This window comes from Pseudoliparis swirei, chromosome 3 (genome assembly GCF_029220125.1).
Source record: "Pseudoliparis swirei isolate HS2019 ecotype Mariana Trench chromosome 3, NWPU_hadal_v1, whole genome shotgun sequence".
Classification (NCBI taxonomy): Eukaryota; Metazoa; Chordata; class Actinopteri; order Perciformes; family Liparidae; genus Pseudoliparis; species Pseudoliparis swirei.
In genome coordinates this window covers 9,539,848-9,561,962 of record NC_079390.1, presented here as the reverse complement: position 1 = coordinate 9,561,962, position 22,115 = coordinate 9,539,848, and the positions used below count along the sequence as shown (strand labels likewise).

Sequence of the window (22,115 nt, the reverse complement as noted above, 5' to 3'; positions counted from 1 at the left end):
GACATTGTGCAAAAGAACAAAAGACAGCTGGACAAAAAATAGTTGTGGCAACAACACATTTCTGATCCGGCTCGTGCATTTGACCTGGTATAAACTCCCCAGGCTTTCTATTTAGTTTGGATCACTTTCAGAAAAGAAAGGGGGAGTGGGGTTGTTTTAGAAAGCCAAGACTCTTCAGCCTATTTTACAGCTTCATATTGTTTTTTAACTATTGAGATATATTCACCGAGCTAAATTCCTTGTATATGTAGTGTTGGCAATAAACAGTTCTGGGATGATCTGATACATATGCTATGTCTATTGTATGTTTTAATATCAAGGGCTACTTACTTAATTAGCACCTAATTACTACATAACCCACGTAGTAGTTACCCAAGTAGTAATTACCAAAGCAGTAAATAATTACTACATAATCCAAGTATTAAAACACGTTTCCTGTGGTTTCTAGTGAAGCTCTAACCAGCCATACAGACCATTAGAGTAGTCTTAAGGCCCTGGGTCGTGCCTACATGTCCTGAGCTGTGTAGTAGGCTTAGGGTTAAAGTTCATGCAGGAAGGTTTCAGCTGAGAGAACACTCTTCTGACAAAAAGGAAATTACAAGTAATGAAATAAAATGTTCAATGTAAAATGAAGACCCCACAAATTCAAATTTAAATCAAATTTAAAGTCCCCCTTGACTGAGAAATGTATTTACTTTATTGTGAATTAACTTTGATGTTTTACCTTCACGGTGCAGAGTTCAAATACAAAAAGGCAGGTCCACTTGTTTGTGTAAAAAAATAAACATTAGTGACACAAACCTTTTCTCAAAGTATTCTGAACGTCTTTGAACGTACAGCATGCATACAGTACTGTTCATCAGCTGCATCACTCATCACAGATTGAGATAAGATTTAGAGATGCACTGGTTCCGAGAGCCTGGAACTTCCATGATTGTCCCCGTTTGAACGAAAGGGGCATAAATAAACAATGCACACACACACACACACACACACACACACACACACACACATCTGAGGACAGCTGCACAATCACAACAGAGAAGATAGTGTCAGACATGTGTTTTATTGGGTCACCACCAGCTGGGTCTAATTTGTTGAGACAGCTTGGTGTTTGAAGTCCTGGGACCTTTTATGTAATACTTATTGACTGCATCGGAGTTGATCTCTATAAAAGCAGCAGTAACTTGACTGAAAGGTAGATGCACTTAGAGTTGCTTTTGCCATCTCCACCTATATTCTGTGACTCCCTCTGTACCAGGAAAATGTACGCAGCTATTACACTCTCTGTCTTCCTGTGCATGACTGCTGCCACCCTTGCAGATCACCATCAACCTTGCCGTAAGCATTTGTACCTCCATCATTTTGGTTCTTCCTGTTATCTGATTTTGAGTCGACCGCTTGTTGGGTTTGAAAATGTTTCCAATGTCAAAGCATGTTGTTCGTTGCCTGCATGCGTGAGATTAACCTAACTGACCTTTTCTTTCAGATGCACCCAATATGACAGGAATCATGAGTGTGGTGAGTTTTTTAAAGACAAGACAATTAATTTTTCTGTAACTTTTTTAATATAGCAATTTAAATTCCAGCGTTAAACTCTTTCTCTCTGAATGCCTGTTGTTCAATGAAACTGCAGATATCCCTGAAGGGTGACATGAAAGCATTCGGAGCCTTCACTTATGATTCGATGGGCAAGAAACTACGGTTCAGATCAAACGAGAGCTACCCCACGAACTCATCCCTGGGCTTGGATCTGCTGATGTTATTCGATGAGGTCGGTGATTTCTTTATAAAAAAAAAAACATAGATCACTTAATGCTGTTTTTTGCGCCTTGACATCTGGATCCGTCTCTACATCCTGCAGGGCGTATTCTATGAGATTGACAGCAAAAACCAGAGCTGTGAGAAAAAAACACTGCACTGCACCCAGCATCCTTTAGATATCCCAGATGATGCCACGTTCATGAGAACAGTCAACACTGGGAGTCCATCAATTGAAGGGGAGGGACTAAAAGTCAGTGTATGGAAAGGAGCAATGGCAGACATGAAGGGTGAGAGAAATATGACAAAATAACATGTAAAATAGTAACAATATTTATAATATGTGCTTTTATATGTGATTAATTACGACTCTCTTTTTCAGGCCACTACTGCATGTCTGTCACCATGGGGTGTTTGCCCGTGTGGACAATGTACTTCCATGAGACCTCATCATTCATTGTCAGGTTGGTGAATTGTTTTGTTTGAATATAACACTCCAGGTATATCAATACGACTTTCTAGCATCTGTTAAGATGCACAGACTTAAATTAATGTGCGGGAAAAATCTTTTCATCACTTTCTCACAGCCTCTCGGAGGTAGAAATCGAGATCAAGGATCCGGATCTTCTCGCGGTGCCCGCCTGTTGTCTGGCCCAGCCTCTGGAGGAGACCCCTGAGGGGACAGTCAATAGCTTCCTCAACGAGTTCAAGTAGATGACACCTCGCCGGCAGAAAACCCGACCCCTATACAAGTGTGGCCTGCCAGAACTTTAGACTTTACTCTGCTTTTCATGTGTGACTTGAGCTTTTTGTGTGACCCTGCACTACTTCACAGCGGTTCCCATCACATCTTCCACCCCCTTATGAAGATATGTAGTTGAATGTATCATCCTGTTGATGTAAAGGGAAGAGATATGATGTAGAATTAGTCATAATTACTAACAGTTTGGTGGCTTTTCAATTTGGCACTACTTACAAAACCTGTAAGTTAGGATTAATGAACAATAAAATGTCAAAGCTGTCAATGGTGTAAAGAGACTTCATTTTTTTTTAAATCAGAGATTATTTCCTTCTTCACTGTTTGGACTTTGTACAACTTTTGAAAAAGCAGGTTTTGAATTAAGCGACAGCAAACCATGTCAGAGCTGCAAGGCTGTCTTAATCCACTAGGGGGCCCCGGGGCCATTGGTTTGGTCCCTATGTAATTATACCTTTTCCTTGTCAACTAGAAGTATCCTTCAAGGGGAGTCAGTGTATCAAATGTCTTTCTCTCCAGAGATCCAGTGAGTGATAGTTAGGTTTTTGTCATTTATTTAAACACAATTTTGGAGAAATGCAACTTGTATACACAACATCAGCGAAAACAAAGTTTGAATTTGAAGAAGTGACCATCTTCAAGTCTGACAAAAGAAACAAATATTATTAATGTCCAATAAATTGATATCAGTATGAATATTACAAATACCAACATGAACATAATAGTAATAGTTGTAGGACAGTCCTGTTCAGACATGATGCCTAGAACTAAGCAAACAAAATATAAGGTTATAAAATGGAAGTATCATGTTCATTGCCTTCACCTTGATATTTGGGGTTAAAAAAAACCAACCAAAAATGATTTGTGTACTACAAAACAAAAATACAATTGGGAGCTTTTGTTGATATATGTTTGCATCACATGCTTTACTCAATTATTCCCGCCTGCATGCACAACATGCATGTTTTTGATGGGGTCATTATAGGTGGAGGCCATTTGTTCCTCTTGTTTAAACATTTACCCAAATTATCAAACCGACTCAAGTTTTCATAATGTTGACGCATGCATTAATATTGGTCACCAGTATAGACTACTCTTGTTCGCTGCATGGTATTTTTTCTACTTATGACATATGCCTATAGAAGTAGCCGACAGAATGGATGAAACATGAAGGCAGCTTGCTCCTTGACGTTAAATGTATGAGGCTGAGGAAGTCAAAACTAGGTACTTTGATCTCTTCATGCTTCTCCCGAGTCATAAACGGTGACGGTGGAGGCATGTTTCATGAATATGTATTTCTCCTGTCACACAACTCAAGGTTAACAACCTTAAAATTTAAATTCTGGAGAAATTAACATGCTTATACATATTTACATGCAATACACATACATGTGTAACCTCGGAGGTCACAGAGCCTCTCCACTAACAAAGACATGCAGATTAATTTAAGACTCTAATGTTGCTGCTCGAGGTGGATGTTTTCTAGCAGAGTGAATGAGCTCGTGGAGCTGTGGCCCCACGGTGGAGGAGTCCGAAGCACTGACACGGCGCGGCCCCTCTCGCCAGCAGTTCCCGGAGCCACCGACAGGTGGTGCGTGTGCTCCGTGCATAACAACGACAACACAAACCGTACCTTGCTATGTTAGCCACCAAGGAGCTTTGCCGTTAACTAACACATACAACTATCATTCACGAGCTCTGGGAAGTGACAGTTTGCGCGGGAGAATAGCGCGAGCGCCCTCTCTGCACAGTCCGCCGCGTTTGGATTGCTTGTTCTCAGGCCGTCTTTGATTTGAAACGAGGTAAGTAACGTGAAGTTTTAAAATGGCGGACAGCTAACGTTGACATCCAGGGAGTTTGTCATTGGTGCTGCTATAATGGCGAGCTGACCAAGCACCTGGGTTCGTGATATCGGGAGCCACGTACATAGAAATACAAACGACAAATGGCGTGATTGGTGATGACGAGTCACAGCTGGCGCTGAGTCGTGGAGCCGTTAGCCTGCTGCAGCTAACGGGGATGCTAGCAACGCTGAAGGCGATTTGAGGCTGAACATGTCGCGTTAGATCTCCTACAATGAAGTGGGAGAGGAGAGGCTCTCGAGTCAGCTAACTAGATAATGTATCAGGGGGCATTGCAGTCGGGTTAGCTGCTCGGCGGAGCGGAGAGAGGAGAAGAGAAAAGAGGGAATCACCATCTTCGGAAACATCTGTAGTTGCGTTTGAATTTCGGAGGTTAACAACTGCGCGTGTCACAATAGTTCTTGGGATCAGCTTGCTTTGCAACACATTCAGAGTGACATTGGAGTCGCTGCGACATGCTGTGAATGTTTATGAATCTGTTATTTGTCCGACACAGTAACGGACGTTAAATCGGGGGGCTCAAGAGTCCTAAGTCATCTTTTCAGATGAAGTACATCCATGTTATGTTTCCGTTGCATTCCGGGATTGTTCGTCACCCCCCCCCCCCCCCCCTACAAATTTCCCTTCTCAGACAACATCTGCTGTAATGATAAATCTATGTGTTGTGAAGCATCTGCTTCCCTTGTGTTATTTGTCCCGATGAGTGACTATAACTCACCTCTTACTTGGCAAATGGTAAATGACCAATTTTGCCTTCAGAATAACAGCTCGTTACCTGTCTAGCTCTTTAGAAATTGTGTGCAATTTAAGAGGTGAATAAAGTGTCTAACCGCAGAGGAATACGACACTTTACCTGCCTGTCAGTGTGGCTACCAAGTTAAACACTACACACAATCATCACAGTTGAATATCCCTGGTCCCTTATGTATCATTATTAAGACCAGGAAAGAAAAAGGCTGGTCATCAAATACAATGTCACTGCTCAGCTGCAAATACTCTCACACATATTTCTCCTCAGTCCTCACATATAATTGTGCTTCATTAAAATTGTCTATGCCCCTGTACAGAATCTGAGAAAACAATTAACCCAGACAGTAACTAACAATTATATAAATTAAGTAAAACATGCATCAAGTATTTAACATACATACAATCATCATATATGTCATGTATTAACTACCACGCATTTAGTACTTTCATTCGATGAATGGCTGAAAAAAGTTACACCAATCATCAAAATGTTAATTTACTAATTGATTTGATTCAGCACCAGATTATAAAGCAACAAAGTAAACAATAACTTTGTAAATGATAATGAAATATGTTTTGAGTATTTACAACTGCTCAGTTTCTGAATAAATATACACAACTGATATTCAAGCTCCGAATTATCAGCACAGTTAGAAATAAAAGGCAGGATGTAGTGAGTCAACATTTTAATGGGAGTCTGCTATGACTAAGGGAAGCACCCTCAGTAAGGCCGAAACTAAAGCGTGGTTGTTGAGGAGAGCTCTAAACAAGATGTGCAATTAAAGTAGGGCTGCATCTAATGATTGTTTTCTTCTTCAGTTGAGATGATTACATTTTTGTCTAATAATGTCAGAAAATATTGAAAAATGGTTTTCCTCAGACCCCAGGGTGACATTTCCAGATGTTTTTTTGTGTGTGACAAAAGCAGTGAGGAGTTGATCTAAATGTCACAATCTACTGCATGAATGGAGGAAAATCAGTCACTTAGATTCCATTTTTTCCTCAGTAGCCAGTTTGCTGTTCCATGTGAACTCGGTGTTGGAGTGATGCGCTGCCAGGCTGGAGCATCTTCAGCCCTTTGTGACAAGAGAAACAGACGGCTTCATTTCTGGCTTTCAGCATTACATGTGCTCTTGAAACAGATCTATAGCAGATATACTGTGATTTGTCAGGGTCAATGTCCTCATTCATCAACAAACCTTTCTCATTTGTCTCTTTTTCCAGGCGCAGACACCTGGTTGCTTGGGGTCCAGAGCAGTAGTCGTACCACTTAGCAGATACAGAAAATGTTAAAGAAATGATAGCAGCGCAGGATTTGCACACAGAGTTTCACTTTGCTCAGTAAGCACTGCGTCACATTATCAAATTTCCCATGTCTTTGAATTTGTGTTTGTTTGATTGTATGCAGGCATGTTCACTGTGATGTTATCTCTCTGAACTTCACCGTTATGTTTGAAGCCTGTTTTGTGTTAGTAATGACTTCATCTGTTGTGCACAGAGAGGCTGACTCTCAGTTGTCTTCTGATACTGACCTTGAGGATCCTGATGGCAAAAATGCAAAGACGGGAAGGGGCATGGTATGTTTTGAGAACCTTTGATCTTCATTCATTTATTTTTCCTATCTGTCCATGTGTAATTGATAGAGCCAATCGCATCATGCATTGGGTGGGATGCAATGAAACATTCTGGACTGGTTCCCAGTACATCATAGGACTAAAACAGGGTAGAAACAGTGTGGTGTTACTCTGAAGCTGTGTTTAATCAGAAAACAAGTTAATGCCACATCACTGTCCACATGAAACGTCTGTAATGTGAGTTAGTCCCACACTGGGACAGCTTTTTAATTCCCAGTAACCTGATACGCTGTTCAGTCTACACACGCACTGTTCTCTGAGTTAAGATACTCAACACAATAAAACACTTTAATTTTCCATTTAACACTTTTCTCCACTACAGGCAGCCAAGAAAGGGAAGAAGGCGCCTGGAGACAAGGCCAAAGGTGGAGGAACAGGAAGGGCCGCCGGTCTTGGCCGGGTGAATGGCCATCATCAGGAGAATGGGATGGAGAACATGACCCTGTTCGAGGTGGTTAAAATGGGGAAGAGTGCCACACAGGTGGGTACACACTACTGTGGTGAAGAGATTATGTTTTGTGTTATGGCCTCTTCGTATTCTTCTATGGTGAACATATTTTTGATTGGTGTGGTAGCTGTGGGTTCCAGTTTTGGGAATAAATTGTGTAGGAGCAATTGTATTCGTCATCCTGAACGTGCAGCGCTATTTTTTAAAAGTTGTATTTGCCATCAGTCATGATTGTTTCTTTTTTTTCTAGTCTGTTGTTGATGACTGGATCGAGGCATACAAACAAGACAGGGACCATGCTCTCCTGGAGTTAATCAACTTCTTCATTCAGTGCTCTGGCTGTAAAGGTCTGACATGATCTCTATGAACACGCAGCAAGTCAGGTGCCTAAAAGCAAATTAAAATGCTGAACTTGACTGCCGTTGTGTGATTCCTCACGCAGGTGCTGTGAGTGGAGAGATGTTCAGAAATATGCAGAACTCCGAAATCATCCGCAAAATGACCGAGGAGTTTGATGAGGTGACGCAGGCTGTGTTTTTACATGCAGTTACTTAACCTGATACTTAAATGAGAGAATCAATCAATCCATGAATCCAGATAACGGCACAAAGGCAGACATTAAGGGACGTGAACAGTTTGAAACAAATGTGATCCTCCCGACTTAAATCTTGTCCTCTCTCTGATGTCATCAAACAGGATGGCGGTGACTATCCATTTACTATGTCAGGACCACAGTGGAAGAAATTCAGGATCAACTTCTGTGACTTTATTGCGGTACTGGTTCGTCAGTGTCAGTACAGCATCATCTACGACGAGTATATGATGGACACAGTCATCTCCCTGCTCACCGGCCTGTCTGACTCGCAGGTCAGGGCGTTTAGACATACAAGCACACTGGCAGGTCAGTTTTAGTCTTAACGGTTCTGCATTTCTGCTCCATGCACACTCTGATTTCTTCAGGCGTGTTTCTTAATTTTGTGGTTTTCTGCAGCCATGAAGTTGATGACGGCCTTGGTGAATGTTGCTCTCAACCTGAGCATCAATATGGACAACACGCAGAGGCAGTACGAGGCGGAGAGGAACAAGGTCCTCGCAAAGAGGGCCAACGATCGGCTGGAAAACCTGTTACTGAAGCGTAAAGAGGTGATGACAAATACAAGTTGTCTAACACTCGCAAATACACTATCACTATCACTCCAAACACTGTCACAGTAAAGCGTTGTTTATATTCGAGAGAGGTTCCGTGCCACGGGACCCCACAGATGGCACGCAACATATGAGCACACACACGAAGGCGTTTATGCTCAACGGGCTTTTTGTTGCAGTATTCTCAGAAATGCCCGTGGGCTTACATGCACAATATCCTGTGAAGAAGGCACAAATGTTACCGGCAAAATGCTATAAACCAACCTCTGCACAGGAGGAATTTTAATTAACTGTAAACATTCATATTTCAATTAACATATTGACATATTATAGCTGCATTCTTTCCCAGTGCACATTTATACATTTATTGTTGAATCTGTAAATTTGTTTACCTTTTTATATCTATTTTTATGCACTTTGCAAAAACTGGTTAGATGCTACGTTAATTTATAGTGGATCTCATGCATGAGCCATTTGTACAAACATTCATTTATTTTGTGGCCTGTATGAGTGATTTAAGAGAAATTGTGGCATTTACACATTTTACAGTTATAATTTTCTCTTAGATTTGAACAAAATGTCCATGTGGTCTAGACCGGTCAAGTACAGTCTGCTTTACTGCACAGGGAAAACAACATTTAAAATCATAATGCCTTGATCTGAATGCATTTGGACAATTAAACCGACAGGACCAAACTTTTGTTTGGCAGGGGCTTGAATCTAGGGAACGCTCATTTATTTCTCAAAGTCCCGTAATCCAGCTTCAGCTAAAATTAAATATATAAGTAAGACACACTATAATTTTGTGATCAACTTATATTTTTCAGTAGTATAAAATCGTCTTACTCACAGGGTGCTGTCTCATTCCCGACTGTCGGCCATGACATCATCCTGTCTAAATATCTCTGTGATGACCGATGTTTAACGTAGTGTGAATTATGTTGAAAATAAGAAAGTAGTGTAATACCAACCTTGCTCTTTATCAAAGCTAAAATGACTTCTAATGTCTTATTTATTAGTTGTTTGAGGTTTGAACACGGGTCTTTTGTTTTTGTTGTTTTCATGCAAATTATTTTAAATGTATGTCTTTCTCTATCTTTCAGCTTCAAGAAAACCAAGATGAAATTGAAAACATGATGAATGCAATTTTCAAAGGAGTGTTTGTTCACAGATATCGGTATGTGAATCCATGATTGCAGCAGGGACATTTCAATGTTCATTGTTGGCTTTTTGGCGCCCTCTAGTGTGAAAATAATGTCAACACTAATTTGAGTTCATATGATTTTAGTTTAGTCAGAAAAATTGTGTTAACACAAAGACATGTTATAATATATTATTGACTGAATTTAATCTATTCTTGTGTTTTTTTTCCAGTGATGCCATTGCTGAAATCCGAGCTATTTGTATTGAGGAGATTGGAGTGTGGATGAAGTTGTATAGTGACGCCTTCCTCAATGACAGTTACCTGAAGTATGTTGGCTGGACAATGCATGACAAGGTGAGCTAACAGACAGACACTGTTTTTAGACAAAATTAACCTAAATTTAGATAAACTTCTAACTTCAGTGTGAATCACATAAACCAATCCTAATAACAAGCGTTTCTGCAGTCATTTCACATTACAAGCCATGTGTAGTCCTCTTTGCTGGAAGATGTTTGCTGTAAAAAGCAGTGACTTGTAGTATTATATTTTCATTTACCAGTAACATCAAAAAACGTTCCTGTTTTTTCTTCGTATTCAATTATTGCAGCGCTCTGCTCGGTGCTTGTGCTCAATTGATGTTTTAGGGTAAATTTAAGACATATGATGTTTTAATGATTTAAATCATGAAGAGAACTGCTTCCACATCAGGATAAGACTAGCAAAACCCTTGAGTGTTGGAGTACTAAATGTTATGGAGTCCATATCATCTTTATATCCAGTCTAAAAGGGTGCATAATAATATACAGCTTCGGGGTAAAGGCAAAATAACGCCTGAATTCAAATATGGTTAATAAGTTCTGTTTTTCTACTGTGATTCCAGCAAGGTGAGGTGCGACTGAAGTGCCTGGGTGCCCTACAAGGCCTGTTCCACAGCCAAGAGCTCAGCGCTCGACTGGAGCTCTTCACAAGTCGCTTCAAGGTAAGCCAGCAGTTGCATAACTTCAGCATCATTGAAATGTGTCACAGCCTTTTCACTAGTGTGTCTTTATCTGCCGATAACTAAAGAACGCTAACGTCATTTTGACATCAGTATACCGTTCATGATGCGGCCGCTCATGTTATGGAGATTGTCTGGCTAAGAAACTGCATCTCAAACATGAAGCTGCTCTCGTTGACAGGACCGGATTGTTTCTATGACTCTGGACAAAGAATACGATGTTGCAGTTCAAGCCATCAAACTTCTGACACTTGTGTTGCAGTGAGTAACCTTCCCTCCTTGAATAGGAATGATCTGCATGTGTTCTTGTCTTATGAAATCTTAGAATGTGACTCTAAAGACATAATACTCATAAAGTCAACTGGATAAAAAAGAAAGAAATATATATATGTATTGTCACGTCACGGGCTGCCCCTAGTGCCGTCTAGGGTGGGGCAGTGCAAGGGAGGAGTAAAAACAGGCAAAATGGTAAGGTTTAAAATGAACAGGAAGGTTTATTCATTCAAACAAAATAAAAAAGTCCATTCCTCAACAAAAAGCGTCCCGGGGGAGAAAAAGGTTCCTTAAACAAAAAACTTATCTTAAGCAAAGTCCGCTTAACAAAGTCCTCTTTTTGTTCGTCCGCTTGGGCTTGTCTTCATCCTGGAGGCCCTTTCACTCCTGGCTTGTCCAGCTCCTTCCCTCCTTCCGCTCTCCCCTCTGTCTCCTCTTAAGCTTCCCAGCCCTCAATTAGCTGTCCTAAACACCTGCAGCTGGGTGAGTGGTGAGGCAGTCTGGGAGCTGTAGTTTCCGCCCAAGTAGCCATTTTGACATGTGGTCGCTGTACTTGAGTGGGAATGTAGCGTCCCTCCACTACCTGGCCCCTTGTGATGCCACAATATATATATATATATATATATATATATATAATGCTCAAAGAGACATTACCCTGATTCATTACTGCTCAGTCATCATTTCTGTTTATTGCTACGGTTACTTAAGTATTAAATGAAAATAATTTGATCACATCTCATTAGATTTAATAATCGTATTTCTATGATAATGTTTAAATAAACTATTTCACACATTTTCCTTTTAAGTAAATATCTAAATGTTCATCTTTGATAGATTAAACTGGCCTTTCTGACTAAGAATGTCTGCATGTCGTCTAACAGGAGTAGTGATGAGATCCTGACAGCAGAGGACTGTGAGAGTGTGTATCATCTGGTTTACTCCGCACATCGACCCATCGCTGTTTCAGCAGGAGAATTTCTGTTTAAGAAGTAAGTGTTTCGTTGTATCTTTTGAAACCTGTAAAAATAACAACTGTCCTCGGACAGGGTTTTCATCAACACGTGAGAAGCCGGTTTGTCGTCAGCTTTGAGTCCCCTTGGCTTCCGGTCATCTGGGTTTACAGCAAAAACACAAGTGCAAAGAGTTGTTGTATCTGCCAACTGTGTGAGCCTACATTAGATGTATTAAAGTAAACAATAATGTGTTATAATAATTTTATGTTGAATCCATCAATATAGACAATATGTAACTATAGAAATCAAATAGAAAAATACATGTGGAATGTACATCTAACTTGAAGCTTTATGATTAAGAAGCATGAAAACCGCTACTTAAATAGGGGAAATCCTGTGAAATATGTTAATATGTGACTCCTGGTCTTTATGTGTGTGACACGCCATTTTAGCCCCAGCATGTAGCTTCTCCAGTGGGGCTGTAGGCAGAGCCGGTGCTTATTGCACCTGTCTTCACCAGACATTTTTAACAGCCTTTGATATTGTGCTGATTGAAGGCTCTTCAGCCATCGAGGTCCTGAGGACGAGGGATTACCCAGGAGGGGCCGGCAGAGCCTCAATGGCAGTCTCATCAAGACTACTGTCTTCTTCTTCTTAGAGAGCGAGGTAAGCAGGCCTTTGTCTTTTACTTCTGGATGTTAACCTCATTGTAATAAAAATGTCCATTTTAACAAATCTGTTAATCTTGTTTTTAGTTTTGGATGCGATACAATATTTCCAATTATTTGTATTAAACTGATGGTTTGAAACAAATCAACCTAGTTTCATTAGGTTTGAATTTGATCAAATGACATTTCACCATTTGATGTTTCACAGCTCCATGAACATGGGGCCTACTTGGTGGATAGCTTGTGGGAGTGTGGGTCAGAGCTCCTGAAGGACTGGGAGTCTATGATCAGCCTGCTGCTGGATGAGCCTGCGTCAGGGGAAGAGGGTAAAGATCCACTCTTTAAGACAATTACTGGCTCAAATGTTCAGTTCCGGTATGAGGAACAGGAATCTATCTGAAAAGACATAAATGTATTTCTTCCTACTCTTTTTTTCTTTTTCTATTTATTTTTCAAGTGGTACTCAGTTCTTTTTTTCATGACATTGTCATTAAATCTCTGCGTCTGCCATCTTTAGCCCTGACGGATCGTCAGGAAACGGCTTTGGTGGAGATCATGCTCTGTGCCATCCGGCAGGCTTGTGAATGCCACCCTCCAGTCGGCAGAGGCTCAGGGAAAAAGGTAAGTGTCTGGTCATCGTGCTCGAATGAATTAGCCGTGGTTCTTGAATGATTTTGTGTTATTGTTTGTTTTTTTGTGTACGGAAAAGGTCCTGAGTGCAAAGGAGAAGAAAACACAGCTGGATGATCGGACACGGATCACCGAGATGTTTGCGGTTGCATTGCCTCTGTTATTGGCAAAGGTGATTACTTTTGTTCGGCGCGACAGTCAACAGGGGTTTGATTCGTAAGCATTCAACATAAAGGCTTTCTCTTTTCTCGTTACAGTACTGCGTTGATATTGATAAGGTGACCAATTTGCTACAAATACCAAAGTACTTTGATCTGGACATCTACACAACTGGCCGGTTAGAAAAGGTTTGTACATTTTTACATTTGTTCTTGATAATGCAAATTGCATGCAGTGTCAGTTAAACCCTGTTTTGTGCTTCTATGTTCTCATTAAGCATTTGGATGCCTTGTTGCGGCAAATCTGGGAGGTCCAGGATAAGCACACAGACGCGGAGGTCCTGGAGGCCAGCTCGACCACCTACCACTCCCTCTGCAACGAAGAGTTCACCATCTTTAACCGCGTGGACATCGCTCGCTCTCAGCTCCTCGATGAGCTTGTCGACAAGTTCAATTCACTCCTGGAGGACTTCCTGCAAGAGGTGGGTGCCTCGGGATGTTTCTTTGAGTGGAATGTTTTAAAACATGTCCACAGTTGGAGAGACGAGGGTGAATATCCAGGATTTGACCGGTTTGAGCTCTCGTTTGTCAGGGTGAAGAACCAGATGAAGATGATACCTACCAGGTTCTATCTACACTCAAGAAGATCAGCGCTTTCCACAAGTAGAGCAATTTACATTTTTTATTATGGTTTCAATTTATTGTTATTATACTATTTAGTTTTATAATTTCAAGCAATACTTTATAATTTTGGTTTTCTTTTATGTGGTAAGATGAGAATAATGATATTTGCATGAATGTTTTCATGTATTCTTTATAATTTGCATTCTTTTTGCTTCCAGTGCACATGACCTCTCTAAGTGGGATCTCTTCACCAGCATTTACAAACTACTGAACACAGGTCTGCAGAACGGGGACATGCCGGAACAGGTAACAACAGTCTTCTCTGACTTTGTAAGTCACTTCCCCAAAATGCTTACGCATCAATAAACAGTATTGATACGAAAACGTAGCAAGCCACCCTCGGGTCCCCCTTCAGGTAAACACTGTTGGCACGTTTGCGGTACCTTGTACTGTTCGTGCTGTTGGCACCATCAGCTACGACCCACCGGCTCTGGTGCCGCCATGTTGAGAGCTGCTGAGAGTCAATAGAAATGATGCTCACTTTGAAGTATCCAGGTTACACTCGCCTTCCTCAAGTATGCTGATTTCTTAAACATCGTGTCAACAAGTAACTTGGCTTCTGTAATCAGAGTAGGAGATTATAAAAATATGTTCCATGTATTTGGATAACAGGTTTCCATATTTACTTTAAACATGAAAAAAAGCATAGACAGGGAAACTAATGGAAGAGAAGAAGATATAATTACATGGAGCAATGCATTGCCGTATTTAGGACCATTCCATCAAAAGTCCGACCGTCACTGAATCTAACACAGAGTAGCCTCTACAAGTCCAAATAAGTTCATCTCCCTCCACCATGTTATTCCGATTTGGTAATTTCCCCACACATTCGTGTGGTGAGGATGCGGCTTCTGTAACTAATACAGTGAAAATAAACATGCAGTAAGGTTGAGGTGGGGTTGTACAGTGGGTTTAAATGTGTTCTCTGATTACGTGCGTAACCGTATTACTTTACGAGCATGTAAATGCACGTCTGTGTGGAATAGCATGGCTGATCTGATCTGCTTGCCTCCCTTACCACAGATCGTGATTCATGCAATGCAGTGCACACATTACATCATCCTGTGGCATCTCGGCAAGGTTTCAGATGGCAGTTCATTAAAGGTATTTACATATCGGTCTATGGCACACTTTTTTGTTATTCTTGGCAAAATAAGAAAAGGTGTAAGAAAACAACACATTCCTATGCATTCATTTCAGTCTCCACTTTCCCAGTCAGTTTGAAAGTAGTTTACCTTCTAATGGGCACAATAGTAAATAGCCATTAGCCAGGTACATTGAGTTTAAAAGTACTTTTACACATCTTCCCACCGTTCTTACAACATGTACAAAGAAAGCTATTACTATTCTCAAAGACTGATTTTGGCATTAATTGACAGCTAAATGTTTCAATAAGTATTAAACTACCGGTAGTTTAAACTATGATACTGATTCACTGTACATAAGTTGTTTTTTGACTACTAACTGAACGTTTGCTCCTTTTTAGGGTGATATGGTGACCTTGAGAAAGCAAATGAGAGCTTTTTGCTTAATGTGTCAGCGTTACTTAAACAGCGTCAACAACGCAGTGAAAGTACAGGTGGGGTTATGCCGATGGGACTGTTCTCTCATTGCTGACTTTTTTTCATGGCCATTCTTCATTACCACTTGAAAAGGATCATAAATGCTGAAGTGTTGTGTTTATTCCAGGCCTTCACCATACTATGTGATCTGCTATTGATCTTCAGTCACCAAATGATGTCTTCAGGCCGGGAACAACTGGAGCCTCTTGTCTATACACCAGATTCTTCTTTGCAGGCAGAGCTGCTCAACTTCATTCTGGATCAAGTGTTCATTGATCAGGATGAGGACAACAACAGCACAGGTCAGAGTGTGTCACCAGTGTGTCAACCAACCGCACATTTGAAAAGTAAGGGGGCGTGGACTTCTAATAATATATATTTTTAAATTGGTATTCTTTTGTATTTTCCAGACGGACAGCAGGATGATGAAGCCAGTAAAATTGAGGCTCTGCACAAGCGAAGAAACCTGTTAGCTGCCTATTGCAAATTAATCATTTACAATGTGGTGGAAATGAACACCGGAGCAGATGTATTCAAACAGTATATGAGGGTATGTTGAAAGACCTTTTTAAATCATTTAACATTAATTCCTCTTTCCCTGCTCTTCTTACCAGTATTTCCTCTCTCTCTTAGTATTACAATGACTATGGAGATATCATCAAGGAAACGTTGAGTAAAACGAGACAGATTGACAAAGTACAATGTGCAAAGACACTCGTCTTGAGCCTGCAAATGGTAAGAGTCTTTGCCCAATGAGGAATTTAGATCATTTGTCTTTTTTCATTTTTATATATTTCTATGTATGTATATTAATAGATGCCAACAAATCTCCCACAGTATGTGAAAACACATGTAAACGAACGTGGAAATAAATGTATATCTGTTGTTTTCTTCTGTAGCTATTCAATGAGATGCTGTCTGAACTTGGCTTTAATGTCGACCGCTCAACGTCAGCCTTCTGTGGCATTAAAGAGCTTTCCCGACGCTTCTCATTGACTTTTGGCTTGGATCAGATAAAGACCAGGGATGCTATTGCCATGTTACATAAGTAAGTAGCAGTCCTGAGCCAAGATCCTGTGATTTACAGCATTGCATGCAACGCAGATATTACAGTGACATCTGTGTTTTCATGAGCATGGCAAATTCTTATTTCCCTCTGTATTTTAGGGATGGGATTGAGTTTGCTTTTAAGGAGCCTAGTCCCCAAGGACAGGGGAGTCCACCTCTCAATCTAGCCTTTTTAGATATCCTGAGCGAGTTCTCCAGCAAACTAATTCATCAGGACAGGAGAACAGTGTAAGTGTGAGCTGCAAGACGTGTGCCATTGTTTATGTCTGTGCTGAACTTGGAGCTGAAGAGGAACTCTGATGATCCTAACTTTGACCTTTGTGTTCTGACCCGTTGACAGTCACAAGTACCTGGAGCGATTCATGACGGTTCAGATGGCGCTGCAGCGAGACGACTGCTGGCTGCCTCTCATCTCATACAGGAACTCCCTGCAGGTGGGAGGGGACGATGACACCATGTCTGTCATTAGTGGGATCAGCAGTCGAGGTTCCACCAGGAGTAAGAAATCAAAGTCATCCACTGCAAGCAAAAGGAGATTACCTGATGGTGAGCACATTTTACTTTGGTAGATCAAGATTTATTTTTAATTGACATGCAAGATGAGATAATCTGCACCACACAGAGTTGATTTTTTGATTACCTGTTTATTAACCCTTGTGTTGCCTTAGGGTCATTTTGACCCGAATCAATATTACACCCTGGGTTATTTTGACCCGATTCAATGTTTCACCCTCCTGTTACCTTTATATTTACTAACATATTTTACCCTTGGGTTCAATTAATTAAAACCTCCAGAAAATTATTAGAATTAATATTGTTTTCCAAGTTTAAGTGTGAGGCACTTTATGTTTGTTTGTTGACTACCGAAAGAACACCGACATTAAACATTGAACGTCAAATTAATTCTAAGGCGGGGAGGTGTAATATTGAATCAAATTAAAAGGCAGATTCACAGTAAAAGCTGGAAATTAAGTTTTTTGGGGGGCTTTGAATTGTTATACATGTATATTTCAATAATGTGTGTCAGTCAGTATGCAACATGTATCCACATGCTTCCTTTTTATAATTTCAGTTTTTTAAAGAACATTATTTAATAATGTCTTAATGTCTCCTGTATAGTAGAAGAGAACAGCTGCAGCAGCAGTGATGCAGTTTGGATGAACCGCGAGCAGAACGTGCAGACGCCAGTCATGATGCATTCGCCCCACCTCAGCTCTACTGTACTGAGTGATCCAAAGAAGATGAGGCCAGAGGACAGCTACACTGCCGCATTCACCATGCCAACAGAGCAGCTGCCCCATCAGCCTGTGCCTCTCCAGCAGCAGCCGCACCATCACCACCAGACTGCCATTGATTACAAGTACGGAAACCTCTTTCCCAACCCTTACCTTACCTTGAAATTAATATTTAATGTTGCTGCTGTTTACAGCTTCTTGCGCTACGTTTGTTATACAATGGGTATTATGAAGTCATGTTAAATACTGAACACTGTACCCACAGTACCCAGGTTACTTGGATGTTGACAGAGAGACAACAAGCAGAGGCCCATCAGCAGCAAGAGCGAGTTAGCATGCACTATGTCAAGATGAGGAACCACATGCAGCAGGAAATGTAAGCTTCCACTCCTTTTCAGAGTACATTACATAGGTTTGAATTGTGAAGGAAACCTGGTAAATGTAACAGCTTTTTTTTTAATAACATGGAGACAATAGACAGTATGTGAAACAGCACAGCCTCATAACTAGTGTCTGTGTACCCCTTAGTCGTCGAGGCTCAGGACTCATGGAGGATGATGAGGAGCCAATAGTGGAGGATGTGATGATGTCATCGGAGGACCGCTTGGAGGACATCAATGAGGGCATGGATTTCGAAACAATGGACATTGATTTGGTAATTTAACACTACAATAACAGGGTTATTTGGGAGTTTTTCCTGATCCGATGTGAGGTTTTGGGGCAGGGATGTCTATGTGTACAGATTGTAAAGCACTCCGAGACTAATTTGTAATTTGTGAAATTGGGCTATACAAATAAACTGAATTGAATAATGTCAATTCTAATTAGGGTTGGCAATGCTTACAGGATGTGGTGATAATCACTGATAAACCATTAAGTTTAAACTTTTGGTTTAGCGAACTTGGCAAACAGCTGCTTAGTTACACATACAGCCGTCGCGGAGCAGCATCATTATTCATTTGGAGTTGTATATGTGTCCACACAGTGAATGCAAGTCCAATATTCACTGTGATTTTAGCACTGTTTTGGTCTCTGCCGACTCCTGAGGGAATTATATGACTGTTTAGCTGCTAAATGCGCCACTTTTTTCATTAGCTAGTCACTAACTGTGTATGGTGGTGGCCAGCTAGTGTACAATTAGTTACAAGAACGTTTTCTCTCAAAACAGCCGCTTGCTGCGGCTGGAATCTACTTTATGTGAGCCGTGAAAGTGAAAACAGTAAACGTGTGGGCCGGAAAGCTAAACATTCTGCCGAAACCCGCTGTAAGGCTCCATTAAGTGAACCATTTCAGATTGTCATTGTTTTCACATTGTCAATTGATATGTTTTTGATTGTAGCCTTTTATAGCCACAATATAATCACTGTTCATGTGCATTCCTGGGACCACAAAAAGAGAAAGTGCCGGTTCCTGGGTAAATATTTACTGTAGGACCCAGTCATGCTTTATTGGGAGCAAAGTTTCTCAGCAAGTTTCTTCCAAATAAAGAAAGGTGTTGCTTCCCTGCAGTGCCAAATATTAGAGTTTGCACAATCTTATAATTGTCAGATTTGATTGCTTTTGTTCTCTATTTGAAGATTAAAAAAAGGATTTTAGTGTCTTACATTACATTTTGTGGAGCATTGTTCTGACTGAGTTGTTATTTTTCAGCCAGCATCAAAGAATCGCAGAGAAAGATCTGAACTAAAGCCGGACTACTTTGATCCATCTTCCATCATGGATGATTCAGTAAGGATTATTAACTTCTTATAGTGCCTTTTTACTTGTCTGCTTTTTTTTATGGAAGAGGTCAATGTGAGTGTTCATGATTTGTAGGCCTGTTTTCTTCAGGTAACGTTTTTGTATGAACATGAATTATATTTAAGGATAATAATGACTATAATGTATTATATACAAGTTGGGAGTATCAAATTTCCTTAGAAAAGTCTATACTGTTCTTTCTCAATCCTATATAATCCCATATGAATACAATTAAAACACAGTTGATATTAATTTATGAATGTCTTAACAATATTCTGTCTTGAAAGAAAATCTTCCAAGGCTATAAATTATGTGCCAGAACTTTGTTGTCCTATTTTTAAGATTGTGGATTTCCTAAACAATTTATTTTTGTGTTTTTAGGTTCTCAATGTTTCCATGTTCTAAAACAAATTGCATCAAGGAAAATGTTGTCAGAATCATTGGAGGATAAAAATGGACTGTGGAAATCAGAATGGAGAGAAATGGACTGCTATAAATGATTTGTGAGACACCAATGTTTGCCTCTTTAACACTTTGTTAAAACTCAAGTGAGAGCTTGATTTTAATTTGATTCTGATATTTTCACACACAGGTCTTTTGTCACACTGCAGCAGAAATGTTTATGTTTTTGTTCAGTTACCCCGAAACCGACTTGGTGTTATCTTATCTCACTAAGGTGAAGCAGTCTGACATTGTGTGGCAGGTGCATGGTGAGGGAACAATAGCAGACTCAAATTCAAATTAATAATATTTACACATACACCAATCTTGTTCATTCAGTAGACAAAGAAATGTCGGATGTAAATACATAATGGCCAATATACAGGAGTGGTGAATACGATTTTATGGGCACAAGCTGAACAAAATATAATAACCCTGCAAAAATAATACTACCTTTGTGATGCTTGTTGCGTTCAGTTGTTGAGTACTATAATGACCCTGCACTTTGTTACGGAGGTATTGATTCAAGTCTATGGTCATTTTACAGCCATATTTTTTTTTAAATGATCATAGGCTCCAATCAATGCCTTTGACACAAACTAAACATACATTGAACATCATAAGCTTTATAAATACAGCATTCATTGCAGGGCTATTTAATTGGACTGCGATACATTGTAAAGGTGTCGGTGATATTGTGTTTACCGCCAGTATTTCTAAACGGTAGACTTTGGCATGGCATGTAGCCATATATGAAAACATGTACACAGTAAGGTATAATGTAAACTGGCGTCTCATACTGTTCAAAGGCCTTGCCAGAAAATGATATACGACATTCTCAGATTTCTTTGTGATGGTATTTTTTTGAAATGTATGTGTCCTGCTTTTATACTTTATAGATGACTTTGATTTATAGATATTTTGTAATGACAATCAAGTGTAAATGAATGGTTTATAATCATGTTACTTCACATAGTTGCTGAAATAATACTTTTTAATGAAAACTATTATGTTAGTGTAGATATGGCCAGATGTTTGTAATTTTCTTTTGATCTCTATAACAAATGGGTGCAAAGATAATGCATCGCTCAATTTAATAATTTGACAAATTGATGGCTGCATATAAAACTATTTTTTAATATTGGGAGCATTCAGTCATAGATACATTCTGACTCGATCTTAAACATGTAATCTCTCCTATATCTTGAATATTTTTGTTCTACTGTAAAGTATCTAATAATATCTGGTAACAAAGACACGCCATTGTTGCAATATTTAAAAGAGATTTTTAAATGGTTGCAAATGGTGTGTATTGTTTTTTTTCTTTCATTTGGCCAGTGTGCAGGGGATTCTTTCAAAAAGCCAATTTGATGAGCCACTGTTGCGTGTATAAGAGTTAGAGATATTCCAAATTACAAAGTTTTAGAATTCTTTAGTCAACAATCATAGTATCAGAATTGTATATTATACAATTACAGATGTGTAATATATTGTGAATCTGTGATCATTTAATATTTGCAGTTTCCGTTTGCTTGAAATTTAGGGAAAGCTTAAGTAGAATGTAACTTGTTTTAAGTTAACCTACTACTTTTCAAGTATACACATAGATGATTTGGTATTGTTTGTCTTTCAATGGATTGCTGTGATATGTCTTTACCTATGTGTATTGGCCTGGTTGGCAGATTCCGATTTTATGGGAAATGGTGTAGTCATATTGTAGTTAAATACAAATCCCTTATTTCCTCAGATTCTCACTATAATGTGGTGAAAGCAATCATATAGTTTTAAACATGACCATACACACACTGACTATTCAATTAGGCAGGTGAGAAACATGCATCTTAGAATTGCCAGTAAATTTAACCTATAATTTTGGATCTTTTCTGTTTTGCATTGAACTGCTGAACATGTGCATATGTTAAGACATATTTAAATATTTGTGTGTATTAAATTTTCGTTTTTACTCTATGTGTGTCTCATTGCATTCTTTGATATTTGTATATATATTGCATTAGTTGATATTTGTATAAACGTCTAAAGATATAACGTTACCACAAACCTATAAATCCTTGGCGACTGTGTGATCCTTCCAAATTAGGTGTTCAAATGAACAATGACACATATTAGTACTCTTGGTTTTTTTTAAAGTTAGTATTTTAACGCTAAAATTACACTTGTAAAACAGTTATACTGAGTTTAGCACC

General features: G+C 39.6%; 2 protein-coding genes across 3 annotated transcripts; both read left to right on the top strand.

Moving 5' to 3' along the window:
- The first annotated feature begins 1,223 nt into the window (after positions 1 to 1,223).
- Positions 1,224 to 2,795, top strand: epd (ependymin). The gene is made up of 6 exons (XM_056411094.1): positions 1,224 to 1,341; positions 1,490 to 1,521; positions 1,637 to 1,774; positions 1,865 to 2,051; positions 2,144 to 2,225; positions 2,349 to 2,795. The coding sequence occupies exons 1-6, from the start codon at positions 1,266 to 1,268 to the stop codon at positions 2,473 to 2,475; spliced, it is 642 nt and encodes a 213-aa protein (XP_056267069.1). The 5' UTR covers positions 1,224 to 1,265; the 3' UTR covers positions 2,476 to 2,795.
- A 1,344-nt stretch (positions 2,796 to 4,139) lies between these two features.
- stag2a (STAG2 cohesin complex component a) lies at positions 4,140 to 21,879 on the top strand. 2 transcript variants are annotated; one of them, XM_056409260.1, is made up of 34 exons: positions 4,140 to 4,320; positions 6,355 to 6,471; positions 6,629 to 6,707; positions 7,087 to 7,245; positions 7,463 to 7,559; positions 7,655 to 7,731; positions 7,909 to 8,113; positions 8,204 to 8,355; positions 9,462 to 9,535; positions 9,733 to 9,856; positions 10,383 to 10,481; positions 10,681 to 10,760; positions 11,654 to 11,761; positions 12,283 to 12,391; positions 12,602 to 12,719; positions 12,911 to 13,014; positions 13,103 to 13,195; positions 13,281 to 13,370; positions 13,460 to 13,663; positions 13,774 to 13,844; positions 14,024 to 14,111; positions 14,889 to 14,969; positions 15,352 to 15,444; positions 15,555 to 15,729; positions 15,838 to 15,977; positions 16,061 to 16,162; positions 16,327 to 16,475; positions 16,595 to 16,723; positions 16,836 to 17,041; positions 17,618 to 17,855; positions 17,996 to 18,106; positions 18,259 to 18,385; positions 19,381 to 19,458; positions 19,852 to 21,879. In XM_056409260.1, the coding sequence occupies exons 2-34, from the start codon at positions 6,428 to 6,430 to the stop codon at positions 19,873 to 19,875; spliced, it is 3,828 nt and encodes a 1,275-aa protein (XP_056265235.1). In that variant the 5' UTR covers positions 4,140 to 4,320; positions 6,355 to 6,427; the 3' UTR covers positions 19,876 to 21,879. The 2 variants fall into 2 exon arrangements, with proteins under 2 accessions (XP_056265235.1, XP_056265227.1); XM_056409252.1 differs by having other exon boundaries at positions 17,615 to 17,855.
- The last annotated feature ends 236 nt before the right edge of the window (positions 21,880 to 22,115 follow it).